Consider the following 20,996-nt stretch of genomic DNA (forward strand, 5'->3'; position numbering starts at 1 on the left):
CCTGTCCTGGAACTAGCTCTTGTAGACCAGGCTGGCCTCTAACTCCCAGAGATCCACCTGCCTCTGCCTCCCGAGTGCTGGGATTAAAGGCGTGTGCCACCACCGCCCGGCCACACTTTTCTTAAGTTATATCCTGGTGTGGTTATCAGCCAAGAGGTAGTCGTATACCCCAGTGAGTATACTTCCATGATAATGTACTTCTGTGCTATTTTAAATATAAAGAAAGGACATACAAACTAGGGAATCTGCACAGGGAGCCATAGATACATTCCCACTGCCTCCCCCTGAACCATTAATTGTAGTTTATTCCAGATTCAGAAAGGGAACTGAGATGATTGAGAAGGATAAGACAGAAGCTTAAGTTTAATTAATAGTTTGATGTGACCTGGTTTAGTTTCTCATTTAGAGGAAAATTCTACATTCTTCACCAAGAGATAGGCACTTGAGAGCACCCTGATCTTTTCTTCATTAATACTTCTGCCTCTTTTATAAGATATAGATGTCATTCATTGATTTCACATATGTAAGTGCTCAATCTGCTTGTGAGTTAATTTCTGGGTGAGCTCTATGCATTTGTTACAAGCATGAGAAGTTGGCTTCCTAAGAATGAACTGAATAGCCACATTCTCCCTTTGGTTATCAGGGAGCTACTGAAAACTCACACAGCAGCTGAATGAACTTTGTCAGAGCAGCAAAGAGGCATCTACGATTTTCCCATTCCAATCCTTGGCTCATCTCTTTCTCGGAAGAACAAATACACAACAATTTTGATTTAACTTAATACATACATTTTAAAAACCCTAAAGATCTTGAAGCACCTGTACTTGGGCTTAGAAACATTTGTTTGTTAAATATTCAATCAAACCCCAGTGCCAGGAACATCAATAGAGCGTGCCTGATTAACTGTAGTACAGCATATGTATGCTGAAGGGGATGATTTCCCCGAGGAACCCGCACTTCCTTTGTTGAGCCACATTTCTTAGAAGGATGTGCAGATGGGCATTTGGACAATCATTTCTGCATGCACAGAACGGATGGCTCTTGCTGAGCTATAATTTTGAAAAGATAATTTTAATGACTCTTGAGGGCCACTGACTTAGAGCAGATGGGACCCAGGCTCTTTGAATCACAACTTTCATGTTGAATGAGTCAGGCCAGAACTCATGCTAGCCTTTGTAAAAATGGATGATTGTATTTACCTAAAGAAAAGAAGTCTATGACATTCTTAAAAGTTCTGTAAAAAAAAAAAAATCCGAAATATTCCAAGCTCACCTTTGATGGCAATCTTGAATTGCAATCTGGTGAGTGGAGGTTTTCATTTGGCCAAAATTTTAAATGTGCTAATTGACAACCCCTTCAGTTAGACAACAGAGCTGGCAAACAGCTGAGATAGTATAGATAATACTTATGTTGTTGTGGAAAGAGCATAGTTACCTGGACAAATTATAGCTATATAGTTACAAAAATGAAAACCCAATTTCTTCTTTCATGAACAAGACTGGACATTCCAATGTTTCTTAAATGTCTTCCTAACAACCATCTCCAAAAAGGATTTCGACTTCTTGGCTATTACGGGAATCTGTCAAAGTAATAATACAGTTTTCTGAGGATGACAAAAAAAGTGGTAGCAGTGTCTTATCTTTCATTTTACTCCATTGTAAAGAAACTGAAAGGAAGACATGGACATTCTCAGCAAGGACCCGGCCTTCGCCATGTCTGATACTCAGTGAGCAAATCATCTCTCTTCCAGTATCATAATTCTGCTGTGAGGCAGTGAGTGCACAGGGCAGGGAAGTATGAGCTCATGAATATTTGAAGAAGTAATAAGGTTCTCGTAATTGTTCAAGATAGATTATATTTTCCAATGAGGTAGATTTGATATTAAAGAGTTCTTACAGAAAGTACTGTTCAAAACTGAACATTGATCTGCAAGGCATGTGGCTTCTACCCAAAATGATGCAATGTTGGGTTTTAAGCAGAGGAGTAATTTATGCCTCTGTCACCTCCTATACAATGACGCAGAGTAGGAGGGACCACGAGGCCTGTGGCTTTTTCAGAACTGTCTCAGTGGATAATAATAAAGACATATTGAATCAAACAGGCTGAAAGGATTAGTCACACAGGACTGGAGAGGACATTACATTGTAATTCACAAAATACAGGAATAAAATATGAGGTAATATATTTAAAGTCCTTCCATTTTCCTAATACTATACAGAAACATAAAATGTCATATGTGGATCAAACATACTTTCCATTATATGTATACAGATGTGTAAAAGAGCTAATCAAAGGAATGTAGAGGTGAATAACTTATAGTATAACCCAGTAATATTCTATTAGGAGAAAGCATAAAGCGAAATAGCTTTACTGAATGTAAAAAAATACTTAAAAGTAACAATATCGGGAAAGAAGAGATGCAGGTATTTAACATTGTAGTTTACATAATTGTCCCTTGCAGGCTTCCATTCAAAGGATGGAAAGAAGTTATGAAAAGTTTCCCATCTAATCTGAGTATGACAGTAGTCAGTCTATATTAATTTGTATCTCAGATGGATATTTTGGGAGCCAAATGTTCCAATCTGAATTGTTGTAGAGGATGAGTATGTGAATTTGAAACCATCCTCTCCTGTACGCACATGCTACAAAGGCTCCACTGGGGTGGTGGAAAGTGACAGTACTATGGCTCTAGTTAAATTAAATTGGGGAATAGTGAAACAAATTTAAAGCTAGTTCAACTTGCACACAAAGTGCATCCACTAGCCTTCCTGGGGATAATGACGAAACACCGAATGGCCTCTTCTAGATGATGTGGCAGTAGGTAAAGCCCTCTGTTTTAATCGCTTTTCTCTGATAATTCATTTTACATGGTACTTTCAGTTTTATAGCTTGTCATGAAATATATTTCTGTAATGTGCTTTTCAAATAAAAGGTACAATTTCAAAATTAACTGAGCACCAGCTATTAGTATATATGACAGCCTGGGGAATAAAATATACACCAAGCAGATAGTACAAGAGAATATTTGAAAAATTCATACTTTTGTGACTCAAACTGTGATCTCAGATGTGAATTAATTAAGGTAGTATCACCTTAAACTATAAAGACAATATATCACTGGAGCTTTCCTTGGAGAAGTCTTTACTACAGAATGTGTACTTTTCTTCTATCATAACAGCATAATTTGATTCTACCTGGTTTATATGTTACTGACTTTAAACTAGTTTCTTTTTAAGTATCACTCGCTTATCAAGCATTATAGAAAGTTTTTAAATTACTGATCATAAGTTTCAAGTACAATAAATAATCATCATCTATTTGTACAATAAGATGTTTTCCTTAACTATAATAATGTTATTCTAAGGATGTAACATTCTAAAACACTGTAGCTAATATTAAGGATGCTTCAATTATCTAGACTAATCTTTCTTCAAACTTGTAGATGTATATAAAATAAATACTAAAAAATATAACTCAATTTCCCAAGGCTTAGAAATCAATAAATGAGAGAAGCTATCCCTTAAAAAAGCATGACACCCTCCCCCCATTAAACAACCAAACAAAAAAGGAAATCAATTCTGTAACAAAACTTATGTAAGTGAATGTAGTTCAGCTTTTATTTTGTTAATATTTTATTATCTTGGGTTGTGTCTTATTAGTGTCTCTGAGTCCATAATATGGCAAGGCTTCTCTGTTGGCCTTTGGAGGCTCTGAATAACAGTGAGCCAGGCAGGTGTGAGCACTGAGATGGTCCCACCACAGACTCTAGCCACATGCTCCTGGCCACACAGACAGGCATGGTACAGGACGAGCAGATGGCTAATCAGTCAGAGTGTGGGGGAAAAGCAAAATGAATTTATTTTCCATTTGATAGAGTTATCAATAAATACATTTTGTATAGTAAAAATGGAAGGGCATCAGAAGTAGAAGAGATAGAAGAAAAAGAAAGCACATGAAGTGGAATCAAATTCAAACCTACAGAACTGGAAGTCTGCATTTCCCCTCAAAATGTGATTGCTTGAGACGGACAGAATAGCTTAAGTTCCTCATGACGTGCTCTTCCCGGAGTCGTTCCTCATAAAACTGTTTTCATTGTTTCCCAGAGAACTGCTATTTCCCACCTGTCAGGACACTTCCACTATTAAAGTCTTTTGGGTTAGAAAAGGAAGATGGTGCCATGTGCTCCTTGGAAAGACATAAGTCTATCCCTTGGAAGCATAATGGTAAGAATAAACAAAACACTTGGCCAAACTTAGAAGTGATGACATGGGATAGAAGCCCTACTAGATAATGAAGACAAGAATCTATCTTATAATTTTTTACAGCTTGATGATTTAGGGAAGAAAGACATAGGTATGTATAATATTTAAATGTTCAACATTTAACATGGTGGCATGAAAATGCACTATATTTAGCACATGCAAAAGCCAGGATATTATATAAAAAGGATTCTACATATATTTTGTTGACAAAATTCATTAGAATATATAAGCCCCATAATTACTGTAAAAGCTCTAAGCAAGGTCCTCATATTCTTGGTTGGCTCTGCACATAGAAGCACGGGCCTGATCTACAATGCACTGTCCACAGGGCATTCTCATTCAGTTATAGTTATTATGAAAACTTCGTAAGCACGTATAAGAGATTTCTAATTATTTCTATGTCATGTTATTTGCACATCTTTCCTTAAATTTTAACTTGACTATGGTACTTTTAAAATGTTTCTTCAACACATACGAATTACCATTGTTAAGAATAAAGATAAAAGAGCTGTGTATGGTGGCACACGCCTTTAATCCAAGCACTTGGGAGTCAGAGACAGGCGGATCTCTCTGAGTTCAAGACCAGCCTGGTCTACCGAGAAAGTTCCTGGACAGCCAGGACTCTTACAAAGAGAAACCCTGTTTCAAAATGGAAAAGTAAACCCTGAAAATATAAATATAAACATAACGATACGAACAGCGTACAGTGCTTACCTGACAAGCAGAAAGTCTCAAATTTGATCCCTAGCACTCACAGATAAAGCAGGGCAAGGTGGCTCATGGGAAGGCTTAGCTAGGCCTGTCAACATAACCTAATTAGTGAACTTGGGGGCAGCAACAGACCATACTTAAGAAAGAAAGAAGGTGGTGGAAATGATACCCAAGGACTCCACATGCATTTTACAAAAGTGCATCTAACACACACAAACTACGTATGCACACACATAGATGAATTTACATACCCCCAAATAAAGCTGTAGCAATTAGTTTTTAAACAAATACTTCTAAGCCATATTCAGATTGAGTTTCAACAAATTTATAAGAAAACTTTTATCAGTTTACTAACTTACAATATATTTATATTCTAAATTATTCTAGAAAACACCTCCTGTAAGGAGAGTCCCAGTACTAATTCATGATTCATTATCTAAACTTTAATTGGCACAACTCTCGAAATTCTGGGACCATATGGAAAATAATGAGTCCTAATAGGTCTAAGGTGAAAAGATGGCAGGGGAGGAAGGAGCCAGAAAAGTGTCAGTTCTGAATGCTTAGCAACCACAGCACAGCCTCTCCAGAGACCCTGATCACTGGTGTCTCAGCTTTTCAGTGGTCTTGCTATCAACTATAAATTATTTCTAATTATGTGAGGCAAAGCTTAAAATAAAAAAACATAAACAACTGAAAAACTGGCTTCCATAATTAAACATGGAATTGGCTGTTAATAATAAAAATCCAGAAATTATGAGTTACCATAACAACCCGATGGAACTGTTGACTGACATAGCAATCTGCTGCGTTTTTATAAATAGCAATTGATTCCCACTCTTTCACTCCAACTCGCTTTAACGCTACTGGCACGAGTAGGACACTGTGCCTTAAGCCCATTTTACTCCTCAAGCTGTGTACCTCTTCGCTGCTGTCAGTGCCGTCAAAATTGTCTTCCAACTTGGTGTCTCTCCTGCTCACGCTGCTGTCCTCTTTAGGGTCCAGAACGAATGGGTACCCCTCTGGGGACATAGCATGACTCTTCCCATGAGGTGCTGATCTTGGTCTCGATGAAAAGGTGAAAATGTCCTTGGGAGCCATCCAGGTTTCCTCTGCCTGGTCAGGTTCACTGTCCTTGCTGGTTTCTAGCCACAGGTGTGAAGCAATGCATGAGTCCCCATCCAGGAGCGAAGACTGACTGCTACATGCTGGATCAGAAGTCAGAGAAGTGCTTTCAGGAAATATCCACTCATCTGACATTGGGGAAAGAAGGGAACAGTCAGACTTGGGTTCCAATAAAGGTTTGTTTAGGTGGTTAGGGTAACACTTTGTGAAACAGAGGTTTATCAGAGAAGACAGAAGCCAGGGGAGGCATTTCCCCCACTATCTTGTGTCTTGCTAAACAGTTACCCACAGAACAGTGCCCACAGCCACAGGCAAGTCATCTGCACTTGCTCTCCATTTGAGCTGAAACCCTGGCCAGGAAATTTGTAAGTCTGAAATAATTATCACCTGTCTCGCAGCAAGTTCTTTATAGCAAAACCTCATTAACTTGACATCCAGTGAGGGAAGTTGTCCAAATTTAAAAGGATTTGAGTTACTAATACCTCCCTTTTTACCGCAGGAAGACAGTACAGTACGTAACAAGCTTTTTTAACCAGACCATCTGGTCATTGTGTGGGTTACGAATCAAGGAAACCATGGAATGATGACTGACGGTTATTTCTCTGCCTCTTGCTGATTGAAATAATTCACAGACATTGCAAGCAACTCTATATGTACAAAAATACTGTTAATCTGAGTGATAGTTTCTCAAGGTGAAATACAATTTTATATTTAATTTTTGAAGCTTTGATAAATTTTTTTTTATTTTTTCTTTAAAAATTCTGCATATGGCTGATGAAATTTTTATCAAATGTTTAAAAAATCTTTCATTTTTTTATACTACACTGAAGTAGGTTTTATAACTGATCTAGGCAATATGAGAAGACAATGTTTATCATAAATGTAGTTAAAGGCTCCATTGCTTCCTTTCCTCGGGAAGACTACAGAAGAAAGCCCATTTCTTTGAATGCACTCCCCCTCCCCCAAATTGTTTCAGTATTGGGCCTTGCACCTGTTCTGCACAGCTCTGATGTAGATGGAATAATTCATGTTGGACCCTTTAATCTATTACAGCTAAGATCACAATGAAAGTAACCGCAGGACATGTAAGATTTGCCAACTATAAAGCCTCGCTGTAAAAGCAAGATCCAGAAACCTCTTACAAAATGACATTGGTGTCACAAATGGAAAATAGTTCAAGACTGCACTCATCAGTTACTTACCATGGACTTGCTGCACAAAAGTGACTGGGAGGTAAAGGGGTTGATAAAATATGGTAGAGCAAGACTTGTATTTTCAGGTCCATGGCCAGAAGAGCCTGAAGCTACTTTATCTCATCCCTGCCCAGAGGTACAGGTGGTCTGAGTCAGGGTGGGCAGGTGAGATGAACAAATTGACTGGACACTCCTATTTGGGGCAGCAAATCCTACTGCATGGAGCTAGGCACACAGTGGAATTTTGTAAATCTAGTGTTACTCTGAAACAGGTCTTCAGCCTGGGTTGTATTAAATTACTTTGGGCTTGCAAAAATTTTGGTTAACAATAAAAAATTTTGAATAGACAAAAATGTCACAAACCAATTCAAAACACAACACAATGAATCCCAGGTGTTTTTTGACAATCTTCACCCATGTTTCAGGGTGTGACTTTATTGAAGTCCAATGCTGAATACATAGCACATGCGCTACACATACCATCACGACAAGTCATGCCGCAGTTCCAGCAAATACTGTTTAAAACCCCTGGATTTGAGACTGCTGGGAATTGTAGTGTTTTTACTGATAATAAAAAAAAAAATTCTGGGTTTTTTTTTTTTTTTTTTTTGAGACAGGGCTTCTCTGTGTAGCCCTGGCTATCCTAGAACAAGGTCTGTAGACCAGGCTGGACTTCAACTCACAGAGATCTGTCCACCTCTGCCTCCTGAATGCTGGGATTAGAGGTTTGCACCATCACTGCCTGGCTAGTTTACTGTTCTTGTACAGAAATGACAGTCTAATTATATAAAGGAGAGATTTTAATTTTCCTACTGTCATTCTTCAACAGAAGTATTAGGTTGGTATGTCTTTGGATTATATTGTGTTAAAACTTTTATTCCATTTTTTTCTTTCATTTTTTAATTATATTTTGAGACAAGGATCTTCTGTGTAACCCCAACTCTCCTGGTACTCACTCTGTACACTAGGCTGGACTTGATCTCACAGGGATTTACCTACCTTTACCTCCCAAGTGCTAGGGTTAAAGGAGTGGGACACTATAGCCCCCTCTCCCCAAGGGCTAGTAATTCTACAGACATGTGCCAGCATGTCTGGCCTCAGAATGTTTAATTAAAAAAACTTACTGTCTGAGCTGCTGGCTTGAGTTTAACAATAACAACAAAAAAAATCACTGAATGAAATGTGGCCCAGGATTGGGTCAGAGTTTCCAGTAATTTATGAACTAGCCCTTTCATGCTGCTAGCTGTGACCATGTCATTTGTAAAGTGCCTCCATTGTGGTTAAACAACCACAATTCCCAGAACTAAAATGATTTGGTTCCAACTTGGTTTTTAGATTCTTGCTTGCCTGACCTATTGATCCCAGAAAACTGACCATAAGAGATGGTCTGTTAGTGGCTTGGCACTCTTTATCCCACTGGACACCATACCTCCCAACTGTCCGCAGCAGTGGCTAACTGCAGGCTAAGAAAGCAAACGCTTCAATCTCCGTCCCTTGTTGTCCTGCAACTACCCACCCTGTAGGCAGGATCTGAGTCTTACACTAGGGACCCTTTTGCAGGTTTTCTCCTGAGTAAGGACCATGTTGTGTTAAATTTGGTCAGTCCTTTGTCTCCTCTCTATATACATCTCATATATTTATGTGAAGTAGCACTTCCAACATTGACAATTATAAACACAAAAATATCAGTCAGCACTGAAAAATGCTGATGACGCTCTGTTTTAAAATATATAGTTGACCACCACCCATCACATTAGTGTGAATTTGAATTTCCTTTCCACTTTAACAAATGGTAAAATTATATATATATGCTTATATATATGTATTGAGAAATTATTTGAAAATAAATATCTTCTGAAATTATTACATATGCTTGATTTGTATGTCTTTTTTATATACATATACACCTGGTGTTTTATAAAACTTTCATTGGCAGAGCCTAAAGGCTGAAAGTGGTTATAAAAGCCAATGTGCTGTAATATGCATGGATGTGTAAAGCAAGGGAACAGAAAGGATTCTGGGAATCTTCACTATTCAGTTAAACAATTTCTCATGACCCACTTGCCAAACATTATTAATTGCCAAAATGTCGAAGTGAGAGAGTGTTTTACACCGAGGTATACTAACTACCTCACTGTCACCAGCTTTCCAGAGATCTGTACTTTTACCTCAAGTATTTCCATATCAATTGTAATGAATAATTTGGTGTGCTTTCTTAGAGAAATATGTAAATTACTGTGTAATCACAATATTGCAGCAAACAAGATAAATGCAAGAATGATCACCTAAACATCTAATTAGTTCTTCTACACAGTCAGATTTATGCTAGAGACACTAATTGCGCCTAACATTTTAATGAAGGTTTCAACACTGCATAAATAAGACTGACAAACTACAAACAATTTTCATTTATTTTCCTTTTTCCCTTACTCAAAAACAATTTGCCTTTGTAAAAGTAGCAAACACCTGCTAGGCAAGATATGTTGATGGGCGCAGTGATCCCCATTTATAGAGAGGATGGGGACGTAACAATAGATGATGGGCTTTGGGGAGGGCTCAGTGTCAGGGCAAGGCTTCAAAGTTTTCAAGTTTTATGTTTGAATGGGAGAACTGGGTATTAAAGTACTCTTTCATCCATTAAAATTTGACATAAAATTGAAGCTGAAAAGTTAGATTTACAAAATATGATAAATTTCAGCTAATGATTGTATCATCACTTTTTGAAATGACTGAGTTTGAAATATTTGGGTTACAGGAGCTTAAATCCAGAGCTCTGTGGAGACCAATTCTGGAAAGCCATTTTTCTGGCCTGGTTGAAGGTCTGGCATTCCGAGCTATCCTTAATACGAAAAGTTAAACCAAATGGGCAGCTCACTCATCTGGCTAAGAGTTCAACTCTCAGGAAGGAAAGACCACCCACCCCTATGGAGATGAGTTCACATTAAATCATGATAAAGACAGGTGGAATAATTAACCATTTAATGAGCTACTGTACTTTTCCTTCCCAGAATTCCCACTCCCTAACACTATGCTTGTCTACCACTTGACTGACCTCCATGGTGGCTTAACTCAAACTTCAAGGCATTTTTCCTTCTCTTTTTGACAATTCTTTCCCTCAGAGATGCTGCTGAGATTTACAGCTTGCTTGCCTTGGGGTTTTTCTTTCAAAGTCTAATAAAATTGTTTCCAACTTTCCCTTTGAGCCCATCCTTAAATTCTTTTATTAATGAAAACTATGAACCTTGACAGGGACCCCACCTTTCCTGGTAGTGGGTGACAACACTGGTATGACTCCTCAACATCCCCAGGAAAATTCTGTGACTGCTAAGGATGCTAACCTGGTTGGTCAGGAGCCTGGGGTTCTGGAGTGCTGGAGCTCACTGGTTCTGTCATTGGCTGGCTGAAGATGCTGAGGGCAGTGGCTACTTCCTCTTCATTCCTGCCATTTCTTGTGGAACTACCTTTATTGGAAGAAATATTTCCATTGTATAATTCTGTTGATATTTATAAAAAGTTGTTCTGGACAGGTGGTATTAATTTTGTATATTTTTTCATTTAATTATTTAAAGCAAATGAGAGGCATTACTATGGCTTATGTTTATTTTCTTCAGATAGTTGGATGTTTTAAGAAAAGCTTTGCTGCATTTTTGTAGATTTTTACCATAAAAATGCTTTGATATTTGTACGAGGATATTGTAGATTTAAATTTTACAGTATGTAATAAAAAATTCCCAAACTCACATAATTTTAAAGGCATCTTATATATTTTTCTTGGATTCCATGACAAATGGATTCCATTAGGGAATTAAATTGCAATTCTTTTCAAACAAGCTCTTTCCTTCGTGTCCCTCGGAAGATGGATGTGGCATTACAGCAGAAGTACTTTGCTTACCCACCCTTGATAAAAACACCGCAAAACCTGGAAGCCTGAATCTTAACATTTTGCAAAATTGTACTAACAGATTTATTCCTGACACCCTTGGGCTGGATTCAAGATAGACTAATATATACATCAAAAACATATATAAACATGCCTCAAATCCCATCTTTAAAGGGAAAGACTAACATATGCATTGAAAATCTATATAAACACGTCTTGAATCCCATTTTTAAAGGCTAGCGGCGGCAGCCACTTCCGTTTATCTAATGCTTAAGTGTGGAAGTGTTCACACTGGAAGCTGTTTCACATCATATGCAAAACTCCGAAGGGAGAAACAGCAGTGTAGCAAAAGCCTGCTTTAAAAGAAAAGACATAAATTAAATATGAAAAATGATAATAAAGTTCGATTTATGTAAATAAAGACTTCAGGCAGGAATTTCCTCAGTCACTTTTGGGTCCCTTATAGGAACAACAGCAGCAGTAATTTAAGCTTCCTTGAGCCCGCGGACAGGGAGAGTTTCGAGCTCCTGTCTATTGAATCCAGCTTGTCTCTCTTAGGGCAGACTCTAGAGCAGTACTTCTGCAGAAAATTTGATTTCCATAATCCCCACAGAACAGACATTTATATTTTAAATGAATTGGCTCATAATCCTTTGAAATTTACAACCTGCAGAGAGATCCCACTGCCCTGAATAATACGCAGCTCTGAGATAGTACTGAATACCGTCATACCGCAGTGCGCCTCTGCCTCTTCTCCGCTGGTACTTTTCAAGCGAGCTTTCCTGTTGTTGCTCTGCCCTGCTGATGCTTGTTGAGGGGGATTGGGTACAGAATAGGTAGACTGGTTGGTAAATTTCCATACCAGAGAACAAAAGCCAGAACAGAAAGCACTATATTCATTCAAATACTCCAGTAAATATATTTATCACTATAATGAGGATATCATTTTGACATAATTTGTGGCTATATAAAAGACACAACTTAGTCCTTTACAGAAAATAGGCATTAATGCCTATTTCAACATTGGACTTTCTATAGAAGTAATGAATTTTATCCAAAGAATAGAGGGCGAAAGAAGTGTGGATTGTGTTATTCATGCAACATGCTATATTAAAAAACATAAAAAAATGAAACTGAGAGAAAATTCCTTTTCCTATAAAGAGGAAATGTAGCAGAATAAGGAGTTTTCTAAAGACAACTGCCGAGCTGAGATCAAACCTGGAGAAGAATTCTGAAGTATAATTTGACATTTAAATAATAGTTATAGTAGCAGCTAATATTTCCTAAATCCTTCATTTCTCAGAGCAATATCATACACTTCACTGGGTTATGTCATTGGCTCCTTACAGCAACCCTCTGAGGCACCTCCCACTGGCGCAATGCTTGGCTTGTTTTATAGAGGAGGAAACCGAGGTTCCAAGGGCGAAGAACTTTGAACCGGGCTTCAGAGACAATCACTGGTAGAATCGGGACTACGCTACTCATGTTCTCCTGCCATTTGGTTTTTTTTTTAAATATTTTATTTATTATGTATACAATATTCTGTCTGTGTGTATGCCTGCAGGCTGGAAGAGGGCACCAGACCTCTTTACAGATGGTTGTGAGCCACCATGTGGTTGCCGGGAATTGAACTCAGGACCTCTGGAAGAGCAGGCAATGCTCTTAACCACTGAGCCATCTCTCCAGTCCCTCTCATGCCATTTGTTATCATTCATTTCTAACTCAAGTAAAATCAATTCTCCCTTTCCTTAGACACTAGAGTTAGACCAAGAAAGGCAGAAAGTTATAAAACAATTCAAAATCAGGCTCTGGTCTCCATTTTCTAATAAATACGAGCTTCAGATCAACTTTACTTCTCTGCTAGACTTGGGCTTGCAATCTGAAATGGGACAAAAGAGAGGCTCTCTTTCTATAGAGGCACTTTTTACATCAATGAAAGAAAATAAAGAGCACAGAAAATAAAGTTCTTGCAAACAGAAACAGAATTATTGTAAGAAAACTTAAAATAAACATGGAGTTTCCAAAATACAATGATAATGAGATGCTATTTTACTTTGGCATCTTTATCAGAAAGCAAAACCAGGACACCACAGCTATCTGAAATAGGAGAACAAACAAAAGGACAGAGCACACAAAATAATGCATGGACAATCCTTCCACATATATTTCAATTCCCACCACCCATTTCATTTTTAAATGGTCCTTTTCTGGACCTAGCCCTCTCCTGAATATGGCTTGATTATCACAATAAGAACACCTCTCAATTTTCCACTGGTTCTTACTGTCTACATGACTCTTGCTTACCAGGAACAGGTGTGGTTGGCTTCATTTGGTGAGCATTTCCTTTCTCTCCTTGCTGCTCAGACTCAGGTATCTGCAATGCGGGCACTTGTGGGGTGTTAACATGCTTCTCTACTGTAGGCTGATGGCACAATTGGCTATTTTTGTACCCAGTGGATCTAACTGTCTGTAAGGAAAATGAATCAATATGTATGTTTAAAAATAAAGGAATTACTTTTAATTTCTATAAAAGTCAATACAGGAAAAAAACTTGGACAAATACGTGAGAAAAAAACAGAGTAACTGCAGTGAAAAAAAATGATAGGAAGGAAAATTGGAGAAAAGTAGAAATGGAGGAGAAAAATAACATGAGAGGGAATAGCAGGCAAGCAGGTCTCCCAGACACAAAAATCAAAATTGCAACAGATAGAGATGAGTAAGATTCATCCTCCATGTCAGACATGTGAAGGACGTTCAAAATAAAAAGCAGACCATTTGACAATCTGTGTTGTATAGGTACTGGTCTACATCTAACATTTCTTTTGACAGAGAAGGCAAAATACGTTCATATATATTTGCTTGTAAAAGACATGTTTAATGAAAAGATTTCTCAAAAATTTAATTATGTTGACATGACAGAAAAGAAACAACTTTGAAATTTTTTAAGATCCAAAATTCCTGCTGCAAATTTATGTAAGCCTACTTTGAGCACACATAGTCAGCTATCTATCTCTCTTCCCTTCCTTCCCCAGCCCATATCTTACCATCCCCTGCCCTTGCTTGGATAAGCTCTTTGAATCTTTCACCCACCTCACTGGAGAGCCTCAGGTTATTCCGTCTGCCAGAGAGTGGAGGTGGTCCAAGGACCCTGGACCCAAAGGCAATATGGCAAACATCTTGACTTTTACTGTTCCGAATGCTGCCTGCCCCTCTGTTGATGAACTGATCTGTTAGAGAAAGTCAATCCATTAATGGGTGAAGTAACAAACATCATCAAAGTGCAGTTCAGATGTCACAGGATTTGAATCAACACCTATTCAAAATGAAACAGTGTATTGGAGGCACGGAATCTACATGGTGTTTCTGATAGGGCAAGAGAGCAAAGGATAAGGGAGTTTTAGCAGCTGGGAAGTAGCTGGCACTCCTGATTTCCCACTTCCCAAATTCAGTCATTCAGCCCTGAAGAGAAGCTGCAAGGAAGTAATTTAGCTGTATGCCAAGAAGGAAACATTCGCCATCCTCTAAGTAACCCCCTTTGTTTACTTCCTGATGAAAACCTTCAGGGTTACATGGCTGCCCATCACATTTAGAATATGCTTTGAGCATTTTAAGGCTTCCCATAAGACTCCAGTCTCTCCTTCCAGAGTGTCTGATCCCTGCCTCTAGCCTTAACTTGGGCACTTCCTTCTGGTATGGCATCCTGTACTTGTTATTACAAAAGTTGCTTTAAGAGCATCTGCCTCATTCCAACTGCCCCGTGAACTCTGTGTGGGATCACATTCCACCAGAGCAAGCACTGTATTAGCCACTTGTGTGATTGATAATCTCCAGGAAAATGCCCGAGAAAGCACACAATTTTTGTTTAGCTGTGTAATAATTTTACTTAAATTGCTGACCTAAAAAGAAAATAATATATATTTTGGTATTCTCTTAAAATGTTTTTATTTAAATTATATCTCTAAAATATTTTTATTATTTTTAAAAAATGTGTACATAGTATTTCTCAAATAATTTTGAGTATACAAATTACTCTAGGTTCTCCTGTGGCTGTTTCAGTGTTCTGTATCATTCTTTCTCCAAAAAGCAGCCAGAGGTCTTGCAGGAAGGTACTGGCTCCTTCAGTCACTTCACTTCAGCTACTCAGTGGCTTGCCAGTTGCTCTCAGCCCTCATCACCTGTGAACACCTGCCTTGACATCTCCTTGGTCTTATACCTTTGTTTGCTACTCTCTCTAGACTCTAGCTTTCTCATTCTTCCTGAGGCATCGCTGCATTTCATCCCTGGGGTGAGGAGGCATGTCCTTCCTCTCTGTCTTTATGTTTTAGATACCACTTCTTCAGTTACGGCTCTGGATCTTCCTCAGGAGGGTAATTTCCCTCATTACAGAACTTGCTGGAAATTCACCTTTCTGCATCTGGATAGCATTCCGGGTAGTGTGTGTTCTAACAGATGCAAAGTCAGTGGTGGCTTGCTTTTGACATCTTGATATAGAGTGGGCATCTAATACATTTTGCTAAGGAAAATGAATTTATCATACAAAGGCTATAAAGAGTACAAAGGGAAGCTGGATTAAAACTCTCAGATAGTTCTAATTATGATTAGAATTAAAAAAAAAAAAAAGACCCACCTGGGGTTTACGTGCCAACCCCCAAGGAGGATGCCTGAGTGGTGAGGCCCTGAATGTCAGCAGGGCTCTCACAACAGCCTCCCACTTGTTGGGTGACATGCGTACTTCCTACTATCAAACAGACATTATGTGTGCATGTATAGCTTTCCATCCATTGATAAAGATCCACTTGAACCAACAGAACATAGTCAGTTTCTCATTCTAGGCTATTCATAAAATCCATTACAGATCTGTATATGGATTTTATATACAATATATACATAAATATATTTTTTATGTATAAAATATACAAAATATATAAAAATGTCATTTGTATTTTTGATGGTCAAGTAGGACACATCCTAGAAGAACCATTGTTTTCTAAGGTCGGCTTCCCTGGGGAAATGGCTGGTGCAGAGTACGGAGAAGCTCAGTGGGTACAGTGTGGGCCTCTGGATCTGCACTCTCTCGGCGCCTTCCCTGCCCTGAGGACTGCCCAGTTACAAGTTCTCCTTCACAAGGCAATTTCCTTCTTCTGCTTTCTCCTCATACTCTCCATCGAAGTTCAGTTTCATTCGGCCAGTTTAAGTTCTTTTCAGTGAAAGACCATTTATTTCTATTCTATGGACCTGTCTGCAAAACCTAGTTTGGTAAATGGGAGACAATGACTTAATTTCGCCAAAGTTATGGATGCAATGTAAGAGTAAAACAAGGATTGGGGAGTTTAGCAATCACACCGACGAAGCTCCAGTCACAATAAAAAAAAATGGACATATCAACTATTCATACTTATACTTTTTCATTTAAATTTTTTCATTTTTTGAGAATTTTTAATGTGAGCACTATATTTATATTATTTTAACACCACCTTCCTTCTCCAACTCCAAGGCTCATACCCACTTCCATTTAAATTCAGGATTTCTTCTATTATTGTTATATATATATATATATATATATATATATATATATACACACTTATGCAGGTGCACATGCATACACAGACAAGACCTATTGAGTCTATTTAGGGTGGCATGCGTTTCAGCCTGAGACTTGGGATTAGGTAACTCACCAGGGAGCTTTTCCCTGGAGAAACTGATTCTCCCCCTCAGCAGCCACAGTCAGTGGCTCTTCATGTAGGAACGGGACTCCGTGAAGTTCCCCCAGCCACACTGGCATATCAACTGCTGTTGCCAGTCTTTCCTATGCAACCGTACTGTTGAAAATTCATGGGTATGGGTATAGCTTCTTCATCATATCTAGAAGACATTGTCTAACAGCAGGGCAACCTGGCCCTGTGGCAATTGCAACCCCCTGCACCCCAATGTTTCATGAGTCTTAGGTGTAGGGGATGTTACAGATTTATCAATTTGGGGTAGCACCTGGTGGGTATTTTACTCTTTGCATTTTCACCAGTTGTGGGTCTCTAATATTCTCTACCTGATACAAAAATAATCTTCTTTGATGAGGAATGATTCACTTATCTGTTGGCATGAGGATAAGTATTATTAGAATACAACTTGGAAATTTTATTAGTTTAGAGAGACGGCAGTAGTGCTTCTCTAGGTAGCTGGCTAGGTTTGCAGTAATCAGGCATAAATTCACTCCTATTGAGAGAACCTTAAATGCAATTAGAAAGCTGTTGATAATCCCTAAAATATTTACCACTATTTTATTGTTGGGGATACCTTGCCAGGCTAGTCATTTTAGTTCATAGGTTATACAGCCAGGCAGGTCTATTGATTACTTTTCTCTATGGAAAGCTTTTACAGCACCCTCTGATATTATGAGACCTAGTCATTAGGGGGAAACGGTCAAGTGAGTTCTAGCTTGAATCCTCCAAGTCCTGTGTCTGAAGACTGTGGTGTCTGCAGTAATAAGCCCCCAGTTAAGGGCGATGGCAAAGGACTATCTTGTTCTGGAGTCTCCTGTACTCTCCCATAACCAATGAATGACTCAGAAGAAGGTTTCCTATGCTTGATACAGTGTATTTTGTTAGACAGTCTCTGGGTCATGTCGCGAGTATTATTACCTCAAGTGGTGCAACTTCATTTAAACTCTGTACACTACACACACACACACACACACACACACACACACACACACACACACACACAGGCAAAGGCACATATTGTATTTTAAAGTATGCTTTTAAAATAATGTTCCTCGATGGCTTTTTCGAATATCATTAGTGTTACTATCTATCCTCCGTCCCTCTCTTTGTACATTAACCTCCCTCTCTGCTCCCAGTTAAAGTGACTCCCCTTTTCTTCAGAGCACTCATGTTCTTAAAGGAGTCTTTTACTCAGTGATGGACACGAAGTGATTATTAAAGATACCGCTAAACCTGAAATGCTGTCATCTTAAATCACAGAAAATTAGTGTTAGGGTAGCCTGCCAGAGATGACTACTCAGACATAGTTTATAGCCAATTGACAGTCTTTATTCCACCTGGCTGGGACCACACCCAAGTGTTGGGGGGGTCTAGGTGTGACCATGAGTATTGAGAACATGGGCCTTTTAAAGGCAGAAACCATGTCCTGGCATCTCACTTGGCAGCTGCGTGGGGGGGCGGGGGCGAAAATACTTCCCAGAAGCAAGCAGGTTTTTTTTTTTAATTTATTTATTTATTAAAGATTTCTGTCTCTTCCCCACCACTGCTTCCCATTTCCCTCCCCCTCCCCCAATCAATTCCCCCTCCCTCTTCAGCCCAAAGAGCAATCAGGGTTCCCTGCCCTGTGGGAAGTCCAAGGACCACCCATCTCCGTCCAGGTCTAGTAAGGTGAGCATCCAAACTGTCTAGGCTCCCTCAAAGCCAGTACGTGCAGTAGGATCAAAACCCATTGCCATTGTTCTTGAGTTCTCAGTAGTCCTCATTGTCCGCTATGTTCAGCGAGTCCGGTTTTATCCCAGGCTTTTTGGTTTCTAGCCATAAACAAAGGACATTGAGCCTTAATTAGTGATCCTAGAGAAACTAAATAAAGAGAACCCAAAGAAAAACATATAGTCATCCTCCTGAATATTAACCTTCATCAGGCGATGAAAGGAGACAGAGACAGAGACCCACATTGGAGCACCGGACAGAAATCTCAAGGTCCAAATCAGGTCCAGAAGGAGAGGGAGCACGAGCAAGGAACTCAGGACTGCGAGGGGTGCACCCACACACTGAGAACATGGGGATGTTCTATCGGGAACTCACCAAGGCCAGCTGGCCTGGGTCTGAAGCAAGCAGTTTTAAAAGAAGCCAAGGCAAGCAGTTAGCTGGAAGGTGTTCTGTACAAACAGGCAGTTTAACACAAGCTGAGAAAAGTTAGCTAGGACATCTTGACCTTGGGTTTCTAGAATAGAGCTGGGTGGTTTTCCATGAGGTTCTCCATAGAGAATATCAAATTCCAGTTAAACCTGAAATGGCCTTAGCAAGAATACAAAATGGAGTAGCCTCTGTACTGTCTTGTCCTGTTACTATATAATATTCTGGATCTCAGAAGAAGACTTATCATAAGGCTTCATTATAGAATAATCTATCACAGTATATTTAAATTTAAGTTTGTTTTAAAAAAATACCTTTGTACCTATAAAGAGTAAAAAATACACCATAATTTAAGATATTTTTAAGCTTGATACCACAATGAACATACCAGTTTTGTAAATCTTTTTTTGTCCAAATAATTCACTGCTTAGAATCATATTAACTGTCAAAGATAATTCTCCTTTAATGTGCATTATGTTACATATTTGTTAGTCTAGGTTCCTAATTTAAATCTACAAGGCAAAGTAATTTAGGTTTTCGGTTTCTAAAATAAAAAGTAGAAGGAACAAAGCGTCTTTAACAAGAAAAATCTCAATAGAAGGAAGCCATAAGCAGAAATGCATGTGATTTGAATTTTAAAAGTAGCTATTTTAAAAACTGATTATTAATCTGCATAAAGCAAGGTTAAATATCAAGATCAGATTAAAATCATGCTGGAGGCGTTTCATTTGCTTGAGTTTGTGGAAAGTGAACTTCGTATAAGTCAGGGATTTAGCATTAATTATTTTGCTATTTTACAGAGGGGTGCATGCCTTTGTAGTTAGACTGTACAACCTGAGGGTGTACTCTCTAATTGTATTTTAGAGAAAATAAACATTCATTTTGTTTTTGTCTCAGGATACAATGTTGTAATTATTACAGTCATTTAAGCTTGCAAGGTTTTCAAAGCTTAACCAGACAGAGCTGGTGTATTTCAGCTCTCAGCACTGAGGGTCAGGTCTATCATTTCACAGTCAGCTCAGAAGGAAATCTGGAGCCTGGGCTCCAGAGTTCGGGTTATCTTTATTTTAGCACATTGTATTGTTTTACAGTATGTAACGAAACATGAGCAAAGGCTTATTCTAGTATGGTGGAGAATGCATCTGACCTTTCTAAGCCTTATTTCTTCATTCATAAGTTTGGGGAAACAACATACTTAAGTCATAGCATTTTCTGTTAAGATTAAATGAAACTACACATGTTGCAAACTTCATGTGGTGCCTTGGAAGGAGTAGCTGCTCGGTAGATTGCTAGTACCTTCCATCTTGAATAGCACTCAAAGCTTACACAGTCTATTTCCTGTTATTTATTCTGTTCTTCATCTATTCTTTAGTCCTGGTGAGATGCTAACCCTTGGCCATGAGTGAGACAAGAATAAGACAGAACGCTAGCTCATTCAATGAGCTTATAGTCTCAATAAATTAATAAACAATTCAACAATTATGATTATAGTAAGGGGTTGCAAAGGAAAAATATAAAGGGTTTTAACTGCTCAGTTGGTGTTGGTATCCAATCTTTGGGATCAAGGGAATCTCTTTGAGACCTAAAGGATGATGGATACCTATACAGTTCTAAGTCCTTCTCTATGTGTGATACTCTTATTCTATCGCCAAAGACGAAACTAAGCTATGCTCAGAGTTTGAGTGGCGGGCGTGGGGGGGGGGGCTCAAAAACCATGTTTCTATTCATTTGCCCCTCCCTTTAAAATTATACACACAATGTTGCCCGCATTTAACAATGGGTCAGTTAAATCCATCTAACTAAAAACATTTGTTATTATCTCAAAAATGGATGATTAATGATTATATTGATAGGTACCAAAACTTCATGAATATTGTAATGCAACACATGTCAAGGGGATTAATGAGGTCTATGAGGAACTAAGCAGCTAACATATGACTTTAATGTCCTATTTCTTTCTTTTTTTTTTTTTTTT

The 20,996-nt window shown here is 38.5% G+C and overlaps 1 protein-coding gene across 1 annotated transcript in view; it reads right to left on the reverse strand.

Annotated features, from left to right (window-relative positions):
• Positions 1 to 20,996, reverse strand: part of C6H3orf67 (chromosome 6 C3orf67 homolog) — a 229,254-nt gene that overhangs the window by 87,983 nt on the left and 120,275 nt on the right. The window contains exons 8-12 of the mRNA XM_013346793.2: positions 14,259 to 14,395; positions 13,473 to 13,635; positions 11,901 to 11,975; positions 10,627 to 10,749; positions 5,892 to 6,223 (exon numbers count right to left, since the gene is read on the reverse strand). Of these exons, the coding sequence (XP_013202247.1) occupies positions 5,892 to 6,223; positions 10,627 to 10,749; positions 11,901 to 11,975; positions 13,473 to 13,635; positions 14,259 to 14,395 (830 nt within the window). The remainder of the gene's footprint in view (positions 1 to 5,891; positions 6,224 to 10,626; positions 10,750 to 11,900; positions 11,976 to 13,472; positions 13,636 to 14,258; positions 14,396 to 20,996) is intronic.

The sequence above is a fragment of the Microtus ochrogaster genome, chromosome 6, assembly GCF_000317375.1.
Source record: "Microtus ochrogaster isolate Prairie Vole_2 chromosome 6, MicOch1.0, whole genome shotgun sequence".
Taxonomy (NCBI): domain Eukaryota; kingdom Metazoa; phylum Chordata; class Mammalia; order Rodentia; family Cricetidae; genus Microtus; species Microtus ochrogaster.